The sequence below is a fragment of the Musa acuminata genome, chromosome BXJ3-2, assembly GCF_036884655.1.
Source record: "Musa acuminata AAA Group cultivar baxijiao chromosome BXJ3-2, Cavendish_Baxijiao_AAA, whole genome shotgun sequence".
Lineage (NCBI taxonomy): Eukaryota > Viridiplantae > Streptophyta > Magnoliopsida > Zingiberales > Musaceae > Musa > Musa acuminata.
The window spans coordinates 35,108,984-35,124,894 of record NC_088350.1 but is presented as its reverse complement, the minus strand read 5'-3'; the positions used below and the strand labels follow the sequence as shown (position 1 = coordinate 35,124,894).

The 15,911-nt window shown below is 37.9% G+C and overlaps 2 protein-coding genes and 2 non-coding genes across 5 annotated transcripts; all 4 read right to left on the bottom strand.

Moving 5' to 3' along the window:
- Positions 1-15: 15 nt before the first annotated feature.
- Positions 16-7,797, bottom strand: LOC135584765 (T-complex protein 1 subunit eta-like). 2 transcript variants are annotated; one of them, XM_065138653.1, is made up of 14 exons: positions 7,658-7,797; positions 7,313-7,573; positions 6,478-6,603; positions 6,201-6,404; positions 3,412-3,581; positions 3,198-3,333; positions 3,016-3,132; positions 2,743-2,862; positions 2,544-2,642; positions 2,377-2,466; positions 2,026-2,107; positions 1,856-1,944; positions 1,697-1,771; positions 16-404 (listed from the first exon to the last, which is right to left on the bottom strand). In XM_065138653.1, exons 1-14 carry the CDS (start codon positions 7,670-7,672, stop codon positions 306-308), a joined length of 1,683 nt encoding a protein of 560 aa, XP_064994725.1. In that variant the 5' UTR covers positions 7,673-7,797; the 3' UTR covers positions 16-305. The 2 variants fall into 2 exon arrangements, with proteins under 2 accessions (XP_064994725.1, XP_064994723.1); XM_065138651.1 differs by lacking the exon at positions 16-404 and adding an exon at positions 609-845.
- A 1,773-nt stretch (positions 7,798-9,570) lies between these two features.
- Positions 9,571-12,718, bottom strand: LOC103976766 (uncharacterized). The gene is made up of 5 exons (XM_009392087.3): positions 12,071-12,718; positions 11,618-11,836; positions 10,393-10,488; positions 10,033-10,143; positions 9,571-9,937 (listed from the first exon to the last, which is right to left on the bottom strand). The coding sequence occupies exons 1-5, from the start codon at positions 12,641-12,643 to the stop codon at positions 9,713-9,715; spliced, it is 1,224 nt and encodes a 407-aa protein (XP_009390362.2). The 5' UTR covers positions 12,644-12,718; the 3' UTR covers positions 9,571-9,712.
- Positions 12,719-14,647: 1,929 nt separating this feature from the next.
- TRNAA-AGC (transfer RNA alanine (anticodon AGC)) lies at positions 14,648-14,720 on the bottom strand. The gene has a single exon. It is a non-coding gene; the product is annotated as a tRNA-Ala (tRNA).
- Positions 14,721-14,966: 246 nt separating this feature from the next.
- Positions 14,967-15,039, bottom strand: TRNAA-AGC (transfer RNA alanine (anticodon AGC)). The gene has a single exon. It is a non-coding gene; the product is annotated as a tRNA-Ala (tRNA).
- Between the last annotated feature and the right edge of the window lie 872 nt (positions 15,040-15,911).

The window sequence follows — 15,911 nt, the reverse complement described above, 5'->3', positions numbered from 1 at the left end:
ACAACTGAGCACATGTGGAACAAAGAGGATGCCAAGAGCAGAACTTCTTATAAATGTTGTGTAGAAACCTTAAATCAAGAAACTGTACTGCAACATGGCCAAGAAATAAACTGACACCACATCACAGCAACAAAACCAAGACTAGGTTTTCGGTCAACAATGGGGAAGCAACCCGAAACTCTGATGAATGATGCTGAGAGTTAATGTGGATTGTGAAGTCAAGAAAGAAAAGGAAAAAGGAAAAGAAAAAAAGCTCCCTGAAACTTGGAATCTCAATCAAGCTATAACATATATTAGTCAGGAATTCACCATCTCCGCATGCCTCTTCCACCCCGACCTCGGAAAGCTGGTCCACCACGACCAGCCATAGCATTTGCAGCAGCTTCACCTTGTGCACTCTCCGACTGCTTATCGCAGTTCAAACGGATGAGAAAATAATCATAAAAAAAAATACATTCAATCTACTGTTAAATATTTAACACAATGCACCAAGATTTAAGTTTGCAGAAGACCAGTTCAATGAGGTTGGCCAGAGAACTTAAACTAAACATGCAACAGGGAGTACATACGACTTGATAGATTTAGGCTCTATGGCAATACCAACAAGAGAAACGAAGCACAAGTTCCATAAACACAAACAAGAAAAATAGAGTAAGAAATAAAAAATTGATACTAAATCTAGAACATCTTTGTTATTTCTGGCCATCTACTCCAGTGTATATCAATAGACAAGTCGACATAGCTCGAGCACTATCAAAAGCAGCAATTATCTGAGGTGAGAATGGATGCTTTCCTGCCAACAAGCTTGCTATGGTTGGAGGTATTATATTGTAAATACAGGCTGCCTGAAGCAAATGGAAAGCTTCTCAGTGACTTAATACTTCCGTTGAAATTTTAAAAATCTTGGCAATATTAATAAAATTGAGATCTCACTGAGTTCTTGACCCACATTAAAATTCAGTCTATGGCTAACAAGTAGATGCATCAGCATTGCAGCGAAAACATTAGAGATTCACCCCATTCAGCAGTCATGAACAAGGAGAATAAGAGGACTAGAAGAGAGAGAAAGGATGAGAAGAGGAAATAGGAAATAACAGGAGAAAGAAAGGAGGAGGAGAAGAGCAGGAAGGAGAAAAGAGAGGACGGAAGCAAAGAGGTATAAGAGAGATTATGACAAGAAGGATAGAATAAGAAAAACAAGGAAACAGAAAGGAGGCAGTGGCGGAGAAAAACAAAAGGCATCGGGAAGAAATAAAAGGAGAAAAGATAGGAGCAAAGGTAAAAGGGAGAAGAAAATGCAAGGATGAGGAGAAGTGGTAAGGTGTGTAAGAGAGAAGAAAGAAGAAAAGGAAAAGAGGAAAAAAGAAAGAAATTTGAAGTTCTAGTTATGATAACATCATTTTGTTAATCCACTAGTCCAACCAATGACCCAGTGTATGAGGCTTGGCCGGATCAATGACTGATTCAGTTTTGATAATTATGTCCCCATTCAGATTTTCCTTGTGGAAACAAATATATATTTAAGTTTATGAAATTTCTGGGAAGATTCAACACCTGAAAACACACAAAAAAAAAGGCAGAAATTGCACCATGAAATCTTCTCGATAATGGCAAAGCAGGCAAATGCTGAATACTGATTAAGCATGATATTGCTGATGTGTTAAAAAGCTCTATTTTTTAATATTCAATACGTTACCTTTGGGTTTTTCACAGTTTCATCCACACTTAAGATGAGACAAGCAGCTTCAGTTGCAGCATTTATAGCATTGATCTGCAATTTATGTTTATAAATACTATTAACATCAATAATCAGCAAATTAATTTTAATAATTGGCGAAGAAATAAGTAATATTACCTTGACAACTGCAGGCTCCCATACAAAGTTAGCAAAAGAATCAGCAATTCCACCAGTATTGATTTCCACACCAAAATTTGCACCTTCGCCTGTTATAGGCATAAATTCAAGTATGCGTTACTAGAAGCAAACCTCCCAAAGCTCTCAGTTACTGAAAGAAAGAAGCTAACCAGATGCATGCTTCTGTCTGAGTTTGTTAAGTACATCAGTTGAATCAAATCCAGCATTGTCACAAAGTTGCCGTGGAATTACCTGCATATAGAAAATAGAAAAAGCTGTGATCAAACTTGATGAAACCATCGAGCCTTTAAGGTTCAACACAGAAAGATAACTCTCATAAGGTATATGGAGGAGTTCCAGAAGAAGAAATAAAATGTTAAAGAGTTCCGCATAAAAAATAGAAGAAAGAAACGGTACAAGTGGATGGTGATTTGACAACTCTTGTATGCACATGCTGAACGGATACAACAATTAATATACTCACAGAGAAGATTATAACGTATGAACTCATGGTTGCCTACCTCAAGAGCTTTGGCATATGAATTGATAAATAGCTGTGACTTTCCAGCTATTGTGCGTGCATGCAGTCTCAAATATCGGCTTAGCTCCATCTGCCAAAGGCAGTAAAATGATTATACTCCAAAAGAGGAAAGCTAGGACATGACAATGGTTTGTTACAGGTAGTTACATCAATAGCACCACCACCAGGCACAATGGTGGAGTTCTTTAAAGCTCTCCTCACTATCATAATGGCATCATGAAGGCTCCTTTCAGCTTCATCAATGAACTGCAAGGGAGAGCTAAAAATGTTAATGACTATGGTAATATAGCGCAAAGCATGATGTTAAAGCTAACTTTACCAAACTTAACCATTTTGAGAAACAAACCTGATCTGCACCACCTCGGAGAACAATGGTTGCCGTCTGACCAGAAGGACATCCATTAAAAATGTTAAACCTTTCGTTGCCTACTTGTCTTTCCTCAAACACTTCACAGGATCCAAGAACCTTTTAACAAACCAGAATATAAAATTCATGAGATATAAGGCATTATATCAAAACCAAACATTTCAACAATCCAAAAGTTAAAAACATAATAGCATATATGTAGCTTCATAAATCAAGCATTAATAATTAAAAAGAAGTAAGCATAACTGAGACCTCATCAATAACATTGTTGACAGAGGTCTGGACAGTTCCACCAGTTGCAGCAGCTACACGTAGTAAATCTTCCTCCGTCACACGACCAGCACAGAAAATATCTCTATCTGCAAAATACTGCACAAAGGCCAACACATCAGGTGCAATATAAAATGGGTTAAATAACATCAGATCAAAGATACCTGAGTTGCAAGGTCACCAATGGCCAATCGGGAGAGGACAATTTTTGCTCCACTTTTAACACACTTATCTAATTTGTCATAGATAATGTTCCATTCGGCATCAACAATTGATTGATATTGTAAAGGGTCGGATAATCTACAGAAGAATGGGACAAAAAGATTAAAAGAAAACTTTCTACATATCAACATACAATATAATTGGGAGAAAGTCTACCTGATTTCTGCATTTTCTTTCTCCGACTTCAATTCTAGTTCGATATTCAACAAAAGGATCTTCGGATTTAAAAATTTCTTTGGCTGCTGCTCAAAACCAGCATAAGAGAATGTCTTCTTGAAAGCAACACCATTAACAAGAAATGAATCTCTCATGTTACCCCCAGGGACCTATACAAAGCGAGTCAAGTATTTGGAATTTGGAATCTTTATTCTAAATATATAATTAACTCTACTTATAAGCAACCTATTGGAGTTGCTTTCCAGAATATATATAGATCATGTAGATACTTTTAACCAAGGTCTGCAATTTCGTACTGTACCGGAGTTTCGACGTTCGCTCGGTGCGTACGAAATTGTATACCGAACGGTATACAGTTCGATATATATATATATATATATATATATATATATATATATATATATATATATATATATATATATATATATATATATATATATATATATATTATAATTATTTTTCGTTCAGTTCGGTAACGGGCGGTCCGTGTATCGGTATGCCGTCGGACAGGTACGTACCGCCCGTACCGGGCGGTATCATTCGGTATTGCCTTCCTTGCTTTTAAAGGTAGGTAATATCGAATGATACAGCCCGATACGGACGATACGTACCGGTCCGACGACATTCCGGTATGCGAACCATCCGCTACCGGACGGAACGAAAAATAATAATAAAATTATATATATATATATATATATATATATACACAAACCGAGCGGTATACTGCTCAGTATACAGTTTCATACCGTATCGAGCGAACGTCGAAACTCCGGTACGGTACGAAATTGCAGACCTTAGTTTTAACTAGAACTCCAACTCCAAGTAAAATATACTTAAAAACAACAACAACAAAACAATCAAAGTTCTCATGGTAGAACAATCTCAAGGAATCCAATGCTCAAAAAGAGTTCATCATTACCTACATCAACAAAGTGTAATATTTCAATTATTTGGGATCGACTATATGGATATTTTTCCGTTATTGTGTTATCTACAAGGCAACATCCATAAATATATTAAGAACATTCAAATCTCTATTTACTAAAGTCTTATTAAATCTTCCTTTACCACTCCTCGAATCATTAATATTAATTGTCTCATTTTGTCTAACCACAATATCTATAAGTCTCATCAAAACATGTTCACATCATCTAGTTAATTATTCTCTTCATCCTCTGTTAGCGATATGGCTAATAATTCACAAATATAGATATTTTTTTATCTTTTTCATAACTTTATATATCCAATTTAACATTCCCATCTCAGTGACACCCATTTTATACATATTGCTTTTTTATCCACCCAACACCAAAAATCCATAAGCGTGACTTGCCCAACGACTGTCTTATAATAATTTTCTTTTAATCTAAAGATCACCCAGTGATCACACAAAAAATCCTGACATTCCTCTGCACTTAACCACACAATATCTCCATCGACTTCTCTATCATGTTGAATAACAAATTGAAGACACCTAAAACTTCTATTTATCGGAATATTTTGTCTATGTAACCTAATTAAATATTTGATTCTTCTCTTACAACCCGAAAATTAAATCTTATATAACATCATCGCCTCCTTACATTAACAAATTAAATAAGGTGAAAGATAGTATCTCAAACACGATAAACAGTTGCATTCAAAATTGAACCTTTACTATCAAGTGAAAACTACTCGTAATGTCATATCTTAGGGATGAATTCCAAAAGAAGAAACAAATCCTACAACAGAATGAATATTCATGTCATGTCATAGTATCTCAAACACGATAAACAGTTGCATTCAAAATTGAACCTTTACTATCAAGTGAAAACTACTCGTAATGTCATATCTTAGGGATGAATTCCAAAAGAAGAAACAAATCCTACAACAGAATGAATATTCATGTCATGTCATTCTATAGGACTGGTGCATAGACATGCCCAAAGATTAAAATCCTGTATCGATGACAGAAGTTCCAACAGTATGGAAAGAACTGATAAAGTTGGACGACATCAGGAAATATATTATAGAAAAACTGTCATGTTATATCAAAAATAAATCTGGTCCTATCCAGCAATTATGCAATTATCTTGAACATGAATTGATTCTTCAATAATAACATTATACTTCTTAATTTAAAAAATATTATGATCCTATACTCAAATTATACAATTATCTCAGACCTGATCAAAATCTTTGTTAGAAGATTTTTAGTAAGCATATAACTGTATTAATGACAAGAGGATAAACCTTGGAGGCACTATAAGGTTGCTTCTTTGCAACCTAAAGTGATCAGGGTTTGAGTGCTGTAATATGATCTCTACTTGTAGGGAATCACAATGCATATATTAACACTTTCCAAATCTCATGTTAGCAGGATACTTGTGCGCTGTGCTTTACCTTTTTCTATGCCATTACAGTATGGCAGAAGACAAAAATAATCCAAAACCACAATAGAAGATTCAACATCTTAAATCATCCAGGTGGTGCAATTGGCTAAAACATTATGAGATTACTTGACGACAATAATCTCATGAAACAACTCTAGATAGTTTTTAGTTTATAGCATCCAAGAAACTTGTACAAGAATAAATGACAACCCGATATAAGTGACATAAAATTAGGCGTGGTGAGAACAATAAGGCAAAGTATTGCAATCTTTGGCAATGACAATAAGAAATGCAGAAAAGAAATAACAAGAACTGTGATATCATAGAATATTTAATAACTTCCAAAGAGAATTCAAACTACTGAACCCGAAAACCATTTCAGGAGACGATAATGACCTTTTTTATCCCAATCAAATTAAGCCTATCATCATTGCCAATAGCAAGGACAGCATCCACAACCATGGATGCAAAGAATTCCTTCTCACCACCAATTAGCTTTGATGAGAGTGTCGTGGCAGCACATTTTGCCAACAAGGATTTCTTTTCTTCAAGACTTTTCCCCTCTATGCTTACAGCAATTTCTTTGATTTTGTTAATGGCCTGTAAAATATGTCACCTAAATTTTAGTTCATAAGGTTCACAACCAATCATAAAAGAAAGGTGACATACTCACCAAAAAGGATGCAGTTCGGTAACTTCGAATAAGATTCTGAGGGTGGACCCCATCTTCAATGAAAGGTTTTGCCTCCTTTAAGAACTCACCAGCAAGAAGCACTACAGTGGTGGTTCCATCACCAACCTGCACGAGATAGAAATGTGAAAATTAAGCCCCTACTGCCATTTAAAATGGCTAACTCCTAAAACCTATCCTCAGATCAAGATAAAAGAACAGCTGCAAGCATTGAGTTACAAGTTAAATAATCTAACCCAACAAAAGCCAAAACAATCCACACTAATGGGAAATCTTGATAGAACAAGATGATTTAGTTTGCAACAGATACCGGGAAAGAAATGCCTGAAGTTGGAAAAATAAATGTATGATACAGCATTGTTGTTGTCGTTTGTTGGAAAAGAAAAAGGCAAAAGTTCAGTTAACATAAAAGCAAGAGCATGCACATAGCAAGGAATTTAAGATTATTTTTCTGTTATGAAAAAAAGATATATAATGTTCAAACGTATGAAGTTTAAGAAAACGTGGCGAGGAAAATGCCTTATAGTTGCAACTTGAAATGTTTCCAATAACAATGCCTCTGGGCCCTAAGCCCCTGACCTACATGACAATCCACCACCACACTTTCCAATTAACTGCTTACCATTTCATTTAACGATTACACAGTAGAGATTATGTGTCCTGTAATTGTAATCAATCCCCATCAATTTAAAATCTAAGACCTTCTTTTATGGCAAAGCTACCGGAGTTCCAATCTTTATCATGGAAACCCCCCCAAAGTTGACACCATTTTCATGTTTCTTAGTCGCTACAGCTGATCCGGTCACCGATGAGTTACCTCGGAGTCCTGTGACTTAGCAATGTCAACAAGAATCTTGGCGGCAGGATGAACGATGTCAAGCAGCTTCATGATGGTGGCGCCGTCATTGGAGATGGTGGTGCTGCCCTTTTCGTCGTGGATGAGCTTGTCCATTCCCCGGGGGCCCAGCGTCGTGCGGACGGCGTCGGCTACGGCCGTGCAGGCATTGATGTTGCTCACCACCTGCGCCTTCCCCTGCGAGGTGTCCGTGCCCTCCTTGAGAAGAATGATCTGGGGTTGCTGCAACCATCGCACCAAAAGATCCAAATAGTTAATGGGTAAGCGCAGAACACGAACAAACCACGGGAAAGAAAGATGTCGTACCAGCATCGCCGCCATCGGACCAGAGAAAGGAGGAGGAGGAGGAGAAGAGCGGGGAAGCAGATTGTGATAAGCTCGGGGGTGAGGGTTCGTATTAGGGTTTTGAGAGAAGAGTGGAAATGATCGACTGATCTCTCTTTTAAAGAAATCGCCCTTTCAATTAAAATAATAATAATAAAGAAAAGTTTTATAAATGGGTCCTACTGACCCATTTCGTCGATGCCTTTCCTCATGCCCGCCGTGCGTCCGCGAGGCCTGCGTGCTCATCATTAACCTTGGCCATTACCGCCAACGTAGGAATAGGAATAGGACATCGGATTGGATCGCTGCTCCGACCTTGAATCTGTTGTGATCAAGTCGGAACGGGAAGAGAGTAGGGCTTCGATAATGATCGTTCCATCGAAAACCTCGTCACCGTTGACGACGCCTGTTGCGCCGGGTTCCATGCCTCGATCGTGCGATCTTAATGTCAAGAACATTACATTTTGAAGGTTGCAGCAATTGTGATGGTAAAGTGCCGTTCAAGGTTATCCAATGCCAACTTTGCTTCGAAGGTGGATGATTCAAAATCGAACAAGGGTAAGTAAGACACATACACCTACATGAAATGGCTCGACGTCCCTGTTAAGGAAACATATCATACCTAATCTATATGTTTATATTTATATGAACAAACATAAAGAACAGTCAAATATGAAGCCAACATCTTCCGTTGTTACTTCTTTGCATGGTAGTATATATTCGAATGTACACGTATGTAGTATATGTGGTAGGAAAAACTAGTAATCTTTTCGGATCAAATATGCAAGAAGGCATGAGGAAAACGACATATATACTACAGGAGGAAAGAAAGAACAAGGGAGGACGGAATGGTCTAAAGATGAAGTGTTTTCAGTTGTGGAGAGGGTTCGGCCCCGTCGGGACGAGCCGCTTCTGGACGCCATACCGTGGATCGATCTCCCCCCCAAGTGGTAGTGGTGGTGGTGGTGGCTGCGGAGGAGGATGAGAACCAGCAATTGGACTTTCAGGGGAACCGGCCGAGGAGGCTTCATGGGATGTCGATGCAGCAGGAAGATGAATCCATGGCGATGCGAATAGAAAGATGGCCACCAAGAGGAAAGTGCAGAACGGCGAGCAGTAACACGCCATGGCTCTCGGTGGCAACAAGGAGAACATGGAGTACAGGGTAGAGAAGGGAAGAGGGAGAGAGAGAGGAGCTGGTGGTATTAAACCCTAAGCTAAGATACCAATGCAGATCGGCTTTCATATGATGATCCATGCAAAGTTTATTTAGCTACGTCTGCCAACAATACATTATTGCACTCTACCATATAATACACGCAATGCACAGAGTTTACTTTAATGCACATGCACTAATATTTTGCAATCATGATCCAGCAAATAATGTGCTTCAAGATTTAACAAACGATGCAAATATTCTTCTTCTTTTTTTTTTTTTTTTTTTTTTTTTTTTGCATCTGGATCGGATTGTATTCTTGCCTTGCAGAGAATCTAAAATCTTAGACTTCTGGGTGTATCTGGCTATGTCATTTCTTTACGTAATTATGATCCTCAGCATTTGGCACTGCAGGATCCTGGAAGAAAAGAGAGACAAGTAACAGTAATATTCTAAGTGATGACCACATATATGAGACACTAAATGGTATTTAATTCTGATCGCAATCAAACTCAAACTCCCACAGTCAATATTATCTTAGCATAGGAGATATCAGTTCTACACGCTGAACCAATCCCAACTCGCAAGCATTTGCTATCACATCCTATGGATGCGAGGTGACTATCGATCTAATTGATTCCATCGTTCTGCTATCACATCCTACCTTTTCCTGTCACATATGAATTAGTTTGGAGCAGATCAGATTCCTGTCACACCCCACCTTCCGAACAGTATAATCTCATGATGAGCAAAACGAGTACAGTAATTTGAGTTATAGTCAAGACGAACATACACAAGTAGTACAACAGCATTGCATCAAACTCATAAGTACACAAGTCCTGAGAAAAATTACCCAAGAGAGTGGGAGATAACCATCCAATTCAGAGATGAGTTTGGTATCTTGGTTTAACAGTGGGATGCTTGTTCTCATCTGACTTGTAAACCTTTTGTGCAGTGTTGCTGCCTAAGCTGGGCCTGTGACGATGTTCTGAACTCCTCGACAATTTTCCACCATGTGAACCACATAACATACTCGGGCTCGATCGTGGTTTAAGTTGAAATAATCTGTCTTGGTTTGGCGAGCCATAAACCAATTCATTGTTTTCCTGGCAAGAAGGAAGTCACAGGTCAGAAGCCAAGCAAGACTTGATTGTAAAGAGGAATATAAGATCACATCGAACTTTTAAGGCATGGTTGTTACCTGGGACTTGGTTTTTGAGAAGCATGGAGTCAAACAAGGATTTAAATCCTTGAGAAACATTTCATCCGGACTACCGCATTCAGAAGCCAAAGGATCTCCGGAGCTATATTCCTGGGAGTTTAGGAGGGGATCAAACACATGCAGAAATATAATCTCAATGATCGAAAGCATGCTAATTCAAAGTTTAGAAGATGGACAGTAGAGCATCTAAGGTTTGATGAAACAACCCAATCACTGTTGCACTATTGCAACGTGATAAACATATGCGAATGGGGAGGAGATCATGATCTCCCAAAAGTTGAACCACAATGGTGAGGTGGTTTTTTGCAGACTCATTACTTGGATGAAATTAAAGCTTACCAAAGGATTAGCAGCCTCCTGATCGAGAACTGGTGTTGTTGGAGAGCTGATATGTCCGTCAAGGAATGACATAGCAGAATATTTATCCGCTTTTACCTGATGTCACAGAATAAGTTTAGAGAATCAAATGTCTGAAAAGTTTATATGAAATTTTCAAACACGATAATGACTGCAGATATGTGATTGACCTGCACTAGGTATCAAATTTTCACTGCCCATCAGTAATAGTCCATCTCCTAGTTGACAGAACGAAACTTGAAGGACTACACTATATACATGACCTCTAAAACGATCGACAGCCTTGTTTCTTCTTTCTGCCTTCGCTTTCTACCACGTATTGATTTCATTAAGCATATTGGATAAACATGCACAGCTAAAAAAGCATCTCTATACTTCTCTACTCATGATGTATGATGGTAAGAAAAAAAACGGATTCCATAAGATATTCAAGTTCGCAGTTTGGATTGAGTTCAATGTATTTAAGAAAGTTTGGATCCATTTAGCCGTATCAGATTAGGGGATTATATTACTTGAAATAACTAAAAAAAGTATTAGAGAAGATAAATAATCAATTCAGATAAATCTACCAAAGCAGCCAAATCAGGAGAAAATCAAATGTAACATTTCAAGACTGACCAGAAACAAAATTAAAAAAGCAAACAAAATATGCATTAGTTGGAAATAGTCAAAAGTAAATAAGCTTCCAGCTAAAAAGCAAAACTCAAGGGGTATATATATATATATATATATAGTGTTGAACCTAGCAAATTTAGCCATCATTTCCATACATCAACTATAATGAACACTGAGGCAGATCTCACAGGCATTGTGTGTGATTGTGGACCTCAAAATCTGTATCTGTTTGTCACTAGTGATCCTACATCCAGTTGCACTCAAGTCCTTCAATATACTAAAAGTACAACCAAGGGTTCATGTTATCCAAGTTGACTAACCAAATAAAAAAGATTTACCAATAGAGAGATTGAACTACTGAACAGAAATTACATGTCTTAAATCTACTCCTGCAATTCATGAGAATCATGTCTCTGAAATTTGCATGTGCTAATTAAAAAAAGAAAAGCACACCAGCTGACATGAATTTAGTTAAAATTTTCATAGAAATCCTGATCAGTAAGTCGTTTGCATAAACCAAAATGCAAAGTTCTCATAGCTCATGAGAAAAATGGAAAATTAACATTAAGAGCAAACTAATAACAATCTGTACCTCAGCAAGATCCTCTGCAAGGCACTGGAGCTGTCCAGTGAGAGAAGTGACCTGCTTTTGGAGGGTTGGGATGACTTGATTTGCCTGTTTCAGTTCAAAGCCTTGCTTCTCCAGCAGCTGCTGCAGCTGTGAATTCATAACATCCGGAAATAGTATGGCATCCTTCAATGCTTTTATCTCCTCTCTCTGCTTCAGACATAGATCCTTCAATTTTTCAATCTGTTCAAACGAAGACTACCATGATTGGTCGAGCGAAACAAGAAATTCTACATACTCATTTTAAAAAAGCACCCAAATCCCTAGTCCAACTCTCATTGTATATCAAACAACAACAAATTAGATGACAGCACAAAGGTGGTCGGATTGTGTAGATTTCACGTTCGGATCATCTATTTAACAAAGATTAATTGAGTAATAAATAAATGAAGATTTCTTTTGAGACGAGATAATTACTTTTTGATTCTTCTCCTCGATCAGCAACCGCAGCTCTGAAATCTCTGCCTCGTACTCCTTATTTTGAGTGAGAAGCTCCCTCTCGCTACGAAGCACCATCGCCAGCGTCCGAGCGTTCGTTTTGGTCTCCATCAGCGCCTTCACCGTCGTCCGCTCTGCCGTTCCGCCCTTCTGGAACAGTTTCCTCGACAAGGCCGAGAAATGAGACCCCTTGGCGCCCTTCTTCAGGTCCTCCGCTATCGGATCAGATGGCACGACCAAAGCAGCGCGACCCGCCGATCCCGGCTTCGGATTGGACCGCTTCTCCATGAGCTTCCTCACCATGCTCCCGAAGTTATGCCCGGTCTTCGCATCCCGCGGATCGACGAGGGCCCGGGAGGAGTTGTTCACCGCGGGGGCGGCGGCGACGGGTTCGGAGGCAGCTTGACGGCCGCTGGACTTAGCGACGAGGCGTCGCAGGGAGGAGAGGTTCTTGGTAGGGTTCCTGCGGTCGGAGGAAGGGGAGGGAGGGTCGGAGGAGGAGCGAGAGTCGACGGAGGCGTAGCGATGGGAGGACGGCCTGGTGGAGGCCATGGGATCGGGGATGTCGGAAGGAGCAAGGAGCAAGGAGAAGAGAGGGCAGAGAGTGAGGCGATCGATTCCGATTAGAGAGGAAGGGGGGGGGGGGGGGGGGTGGGGGAGGGGGGGATTTGAAGCGGTAATCGAATTCAAATTTTTAGGTGGCAACGGGGCGCTTCACGCGGATCGCTGTCCAGCTTTTAGGGATTTGCTTTACTGGCGATCATGCGCCCGTCATCGTATGATAACATCTTGACTGTCCATCACATCGGTGCCCGTCCGGCAAATGGACGGGCGAGATCTTAGATTGTGCTGAGGGGACGGTCGAGATGGCAGAACGAGACGGTGCACGAAGGAAGTTGTGAAATGTTAAGAAACAAATACTTCAAATTTTAAAACAATATACAATTATAATAATAAATATAAATAAAAAAATATATAATATTTTTAAAGATAGATATTTGAAATCTCTTTACTTAAAAATAATTATATTAACTAAGCTAAATTACATATATATCCTTTCATGTCATCAAATATTAGAGGTCAAATAAACGAGGATTAATTGTATATTATCCTTTTTAATCAATTATGTTTAATATCTCGATTCTTACATTTTAAAAAATATATTGAGGTATCTATACTTACGAAAATAAAATATTTTATCCGTCATGTCATTAATTATATTGACAAAAGATACTGCTTGTGATGTGTAAAAAATAATATTTAAAAAGATATAAAAAAATATAATTAAATAGTCACTATTCTCACCGTTCTCCTCTCTGACTTTGTTATCTTGTTTTACTTCTCTTCCTACTCACATCTTTCCTTAGCCCTCTCGAATATCGAGGCTATCTCCATCTTACATCATTGGCTTCTAACTCTCTCAAATAAGGGAGACATTCTCAACGATTTTAAGTTCAATGTCGAGATCAACCTTACCATCATCGATCCTTGCCTTGGTCATGCCTATATTACTCTAGGACATGGAAGAAGGCCATGTACTCTAACCCCCACAACTTCATCAACAACTAGATTGACTCCAACGTGTGTAACTATTATGGTGTCTTCTGCACCATAGTGCTTGATGACCCCTCGATCAATATCACTAGCATTAACCTTAACAATGATGATATTATCGAGTACCTCCCTATGGAGCTCGGCCTCTTGACCAACATTGATATTCTTCATATCAACTCTAATCGCTTCTATGGCATCATCCCCTAAAACATCTTCTTTCTCAAACTCCTCCATAAGCTCAACGCTAACAACAATTGCTTCATCGATCTATTCCTAAACGTTGTCCTTCGCTTGACACCATATTCTTGAATAAAAATTATTTTCATCTCTCGTATGCCTGATAACTTTGGCAACTCTAAAGCCTTTTATCATTGTCATTGTTAACAATAAGATGCATAAACACGGTATATGACTCTTGAAAAATATCTACTATTCTTATAAATAAATAAGGGTTGTTTATGATGTCAACAAGTATATGACTCTTGCAAAAGTATTCATTATTCCTATAAATAAATAAGGGTTGTTTATGATGTCAAAAGCGATGAGCTGATTGTATTGGGCAAACACTGATTTTTGTAAAAGACTTTTTTTAATGAAGAAATAAAGAGCTTTGTTCGACTCCTCCATCAAAATCCTATCAATCCCTTGCTATCTTTATTTTTTCTTCTTTTATCAATTTGGTAAATTGATTTTTTTTACTTGCGTCTTGCTGAGAAAACAAGAAAAAAAAAAGTAGAATTGGAACAAATTAGTGGGGCAATTTCAAAAGGAAATAGACATTGAATTTGTGCCAAATGACAAAAAAGGTAAATAATTAAAATGTGATTAAAAATATTTACTGCATTAAAAAAAAAGATTACTTCTACAATGATTTTTTTTCTTCGTAGACTTGTCTCTTGGAACAAAATTGTGTGGTATTTAATAAGAAATAGGCTTTAATTTTGTGCTAAATGAGAAAAGGGAAAAAATATTATTAGAAAAAGCTAGTTAAAAAAATTAATATGGAGATGCGGGGTATCGATCCCCGTACCTCTCGCATGCTAAGCGAGCGCTCTACCATCTGAGCTACATCCCCATCAATAATTAAAGGTAAATAATTAAAAATGTGATTAAAATGACAAAAAGGTAAATAATTAAAATGTGATTAAAAATATTTACTGCATTAAAAAAAAAGATTACTTCTACAATGATTTTTTTTCTTCGTAGACTTGTCTCTTGGAACAAAATTGTGTGGTATTTAATAAGAAATAGGCTTTAATTTTGTGCTAAATGAGAAAAGGGAAAAAATATTATTAGAAAAAGCTAGTTAAAAAAATTAATATGGAGATGCGGGGTATCGATCCCCGTACCTCTCGCATGCTAAGCGAGCGCTCTACCATCTGAGCTACATCCCCATCAATATTTTAAATATAATTTTATTTTTATATATAAATAGTTATATTCGTTAATTCAATTCATAATTTTGGTTGCCATGGATATGTGTTTGATAAGTTATTGATGTCACTGCTGTTGACGTTTACAATATCATAGAAGAGGAAAAAGAAAAATCTCTGATGAGGATGTCGTGATAATAAAACTATCACAGTGGATACTCATGAATTAATTAGAGATTATGTATTAATTATTAGATATGTACTATATGTTGACCCATGATTGGTGAATTTAATGTTGTGGATTGTCATGTATTGGTGTCTAATTATTACATTGATGAACATTTACTCAATTTTTTATAATAATATATTATCTATAAACTAAAGACTGATGATTGTTAATGCAAATAATGTAACGACACGATCCTCATAAAACAAACATGCCCTAAAGAAATATTATATTGAAAAAAATAAATGCTATAAAGTCTCGATCTTGGCTTTGTTTGGTAATAAGATCCTATGCTACTAACAGTTTTTCCTTCCTAATACAGTTTATTATTAATCGTTTAATGGCGTATATCCATTAATTTGCGCCACTAAAACTGTGAAATTGATGTGACCACTGTGTCGGAGGGGGGAACGAATCCTGTTCGAGCATTAGCAGCGATCACTTGGGTTGGGCCTTCACCCGCACCTGTCGCGATCTGATTGATTCCTCGCATCACGCCACGAGACGATTCACGATCTATCACCGGGACGGTGACGTGGCGCACTTCGGGTCAACCCCTATGGTCTTCGTATCGGACTTTGGAAACTGGCGTTGCATCGAAGGGTTCTCCAAAACTGCCTCGTTCACTTGACCTAACGCTCGAAGTACAAGCTTTGTTTACTGAATC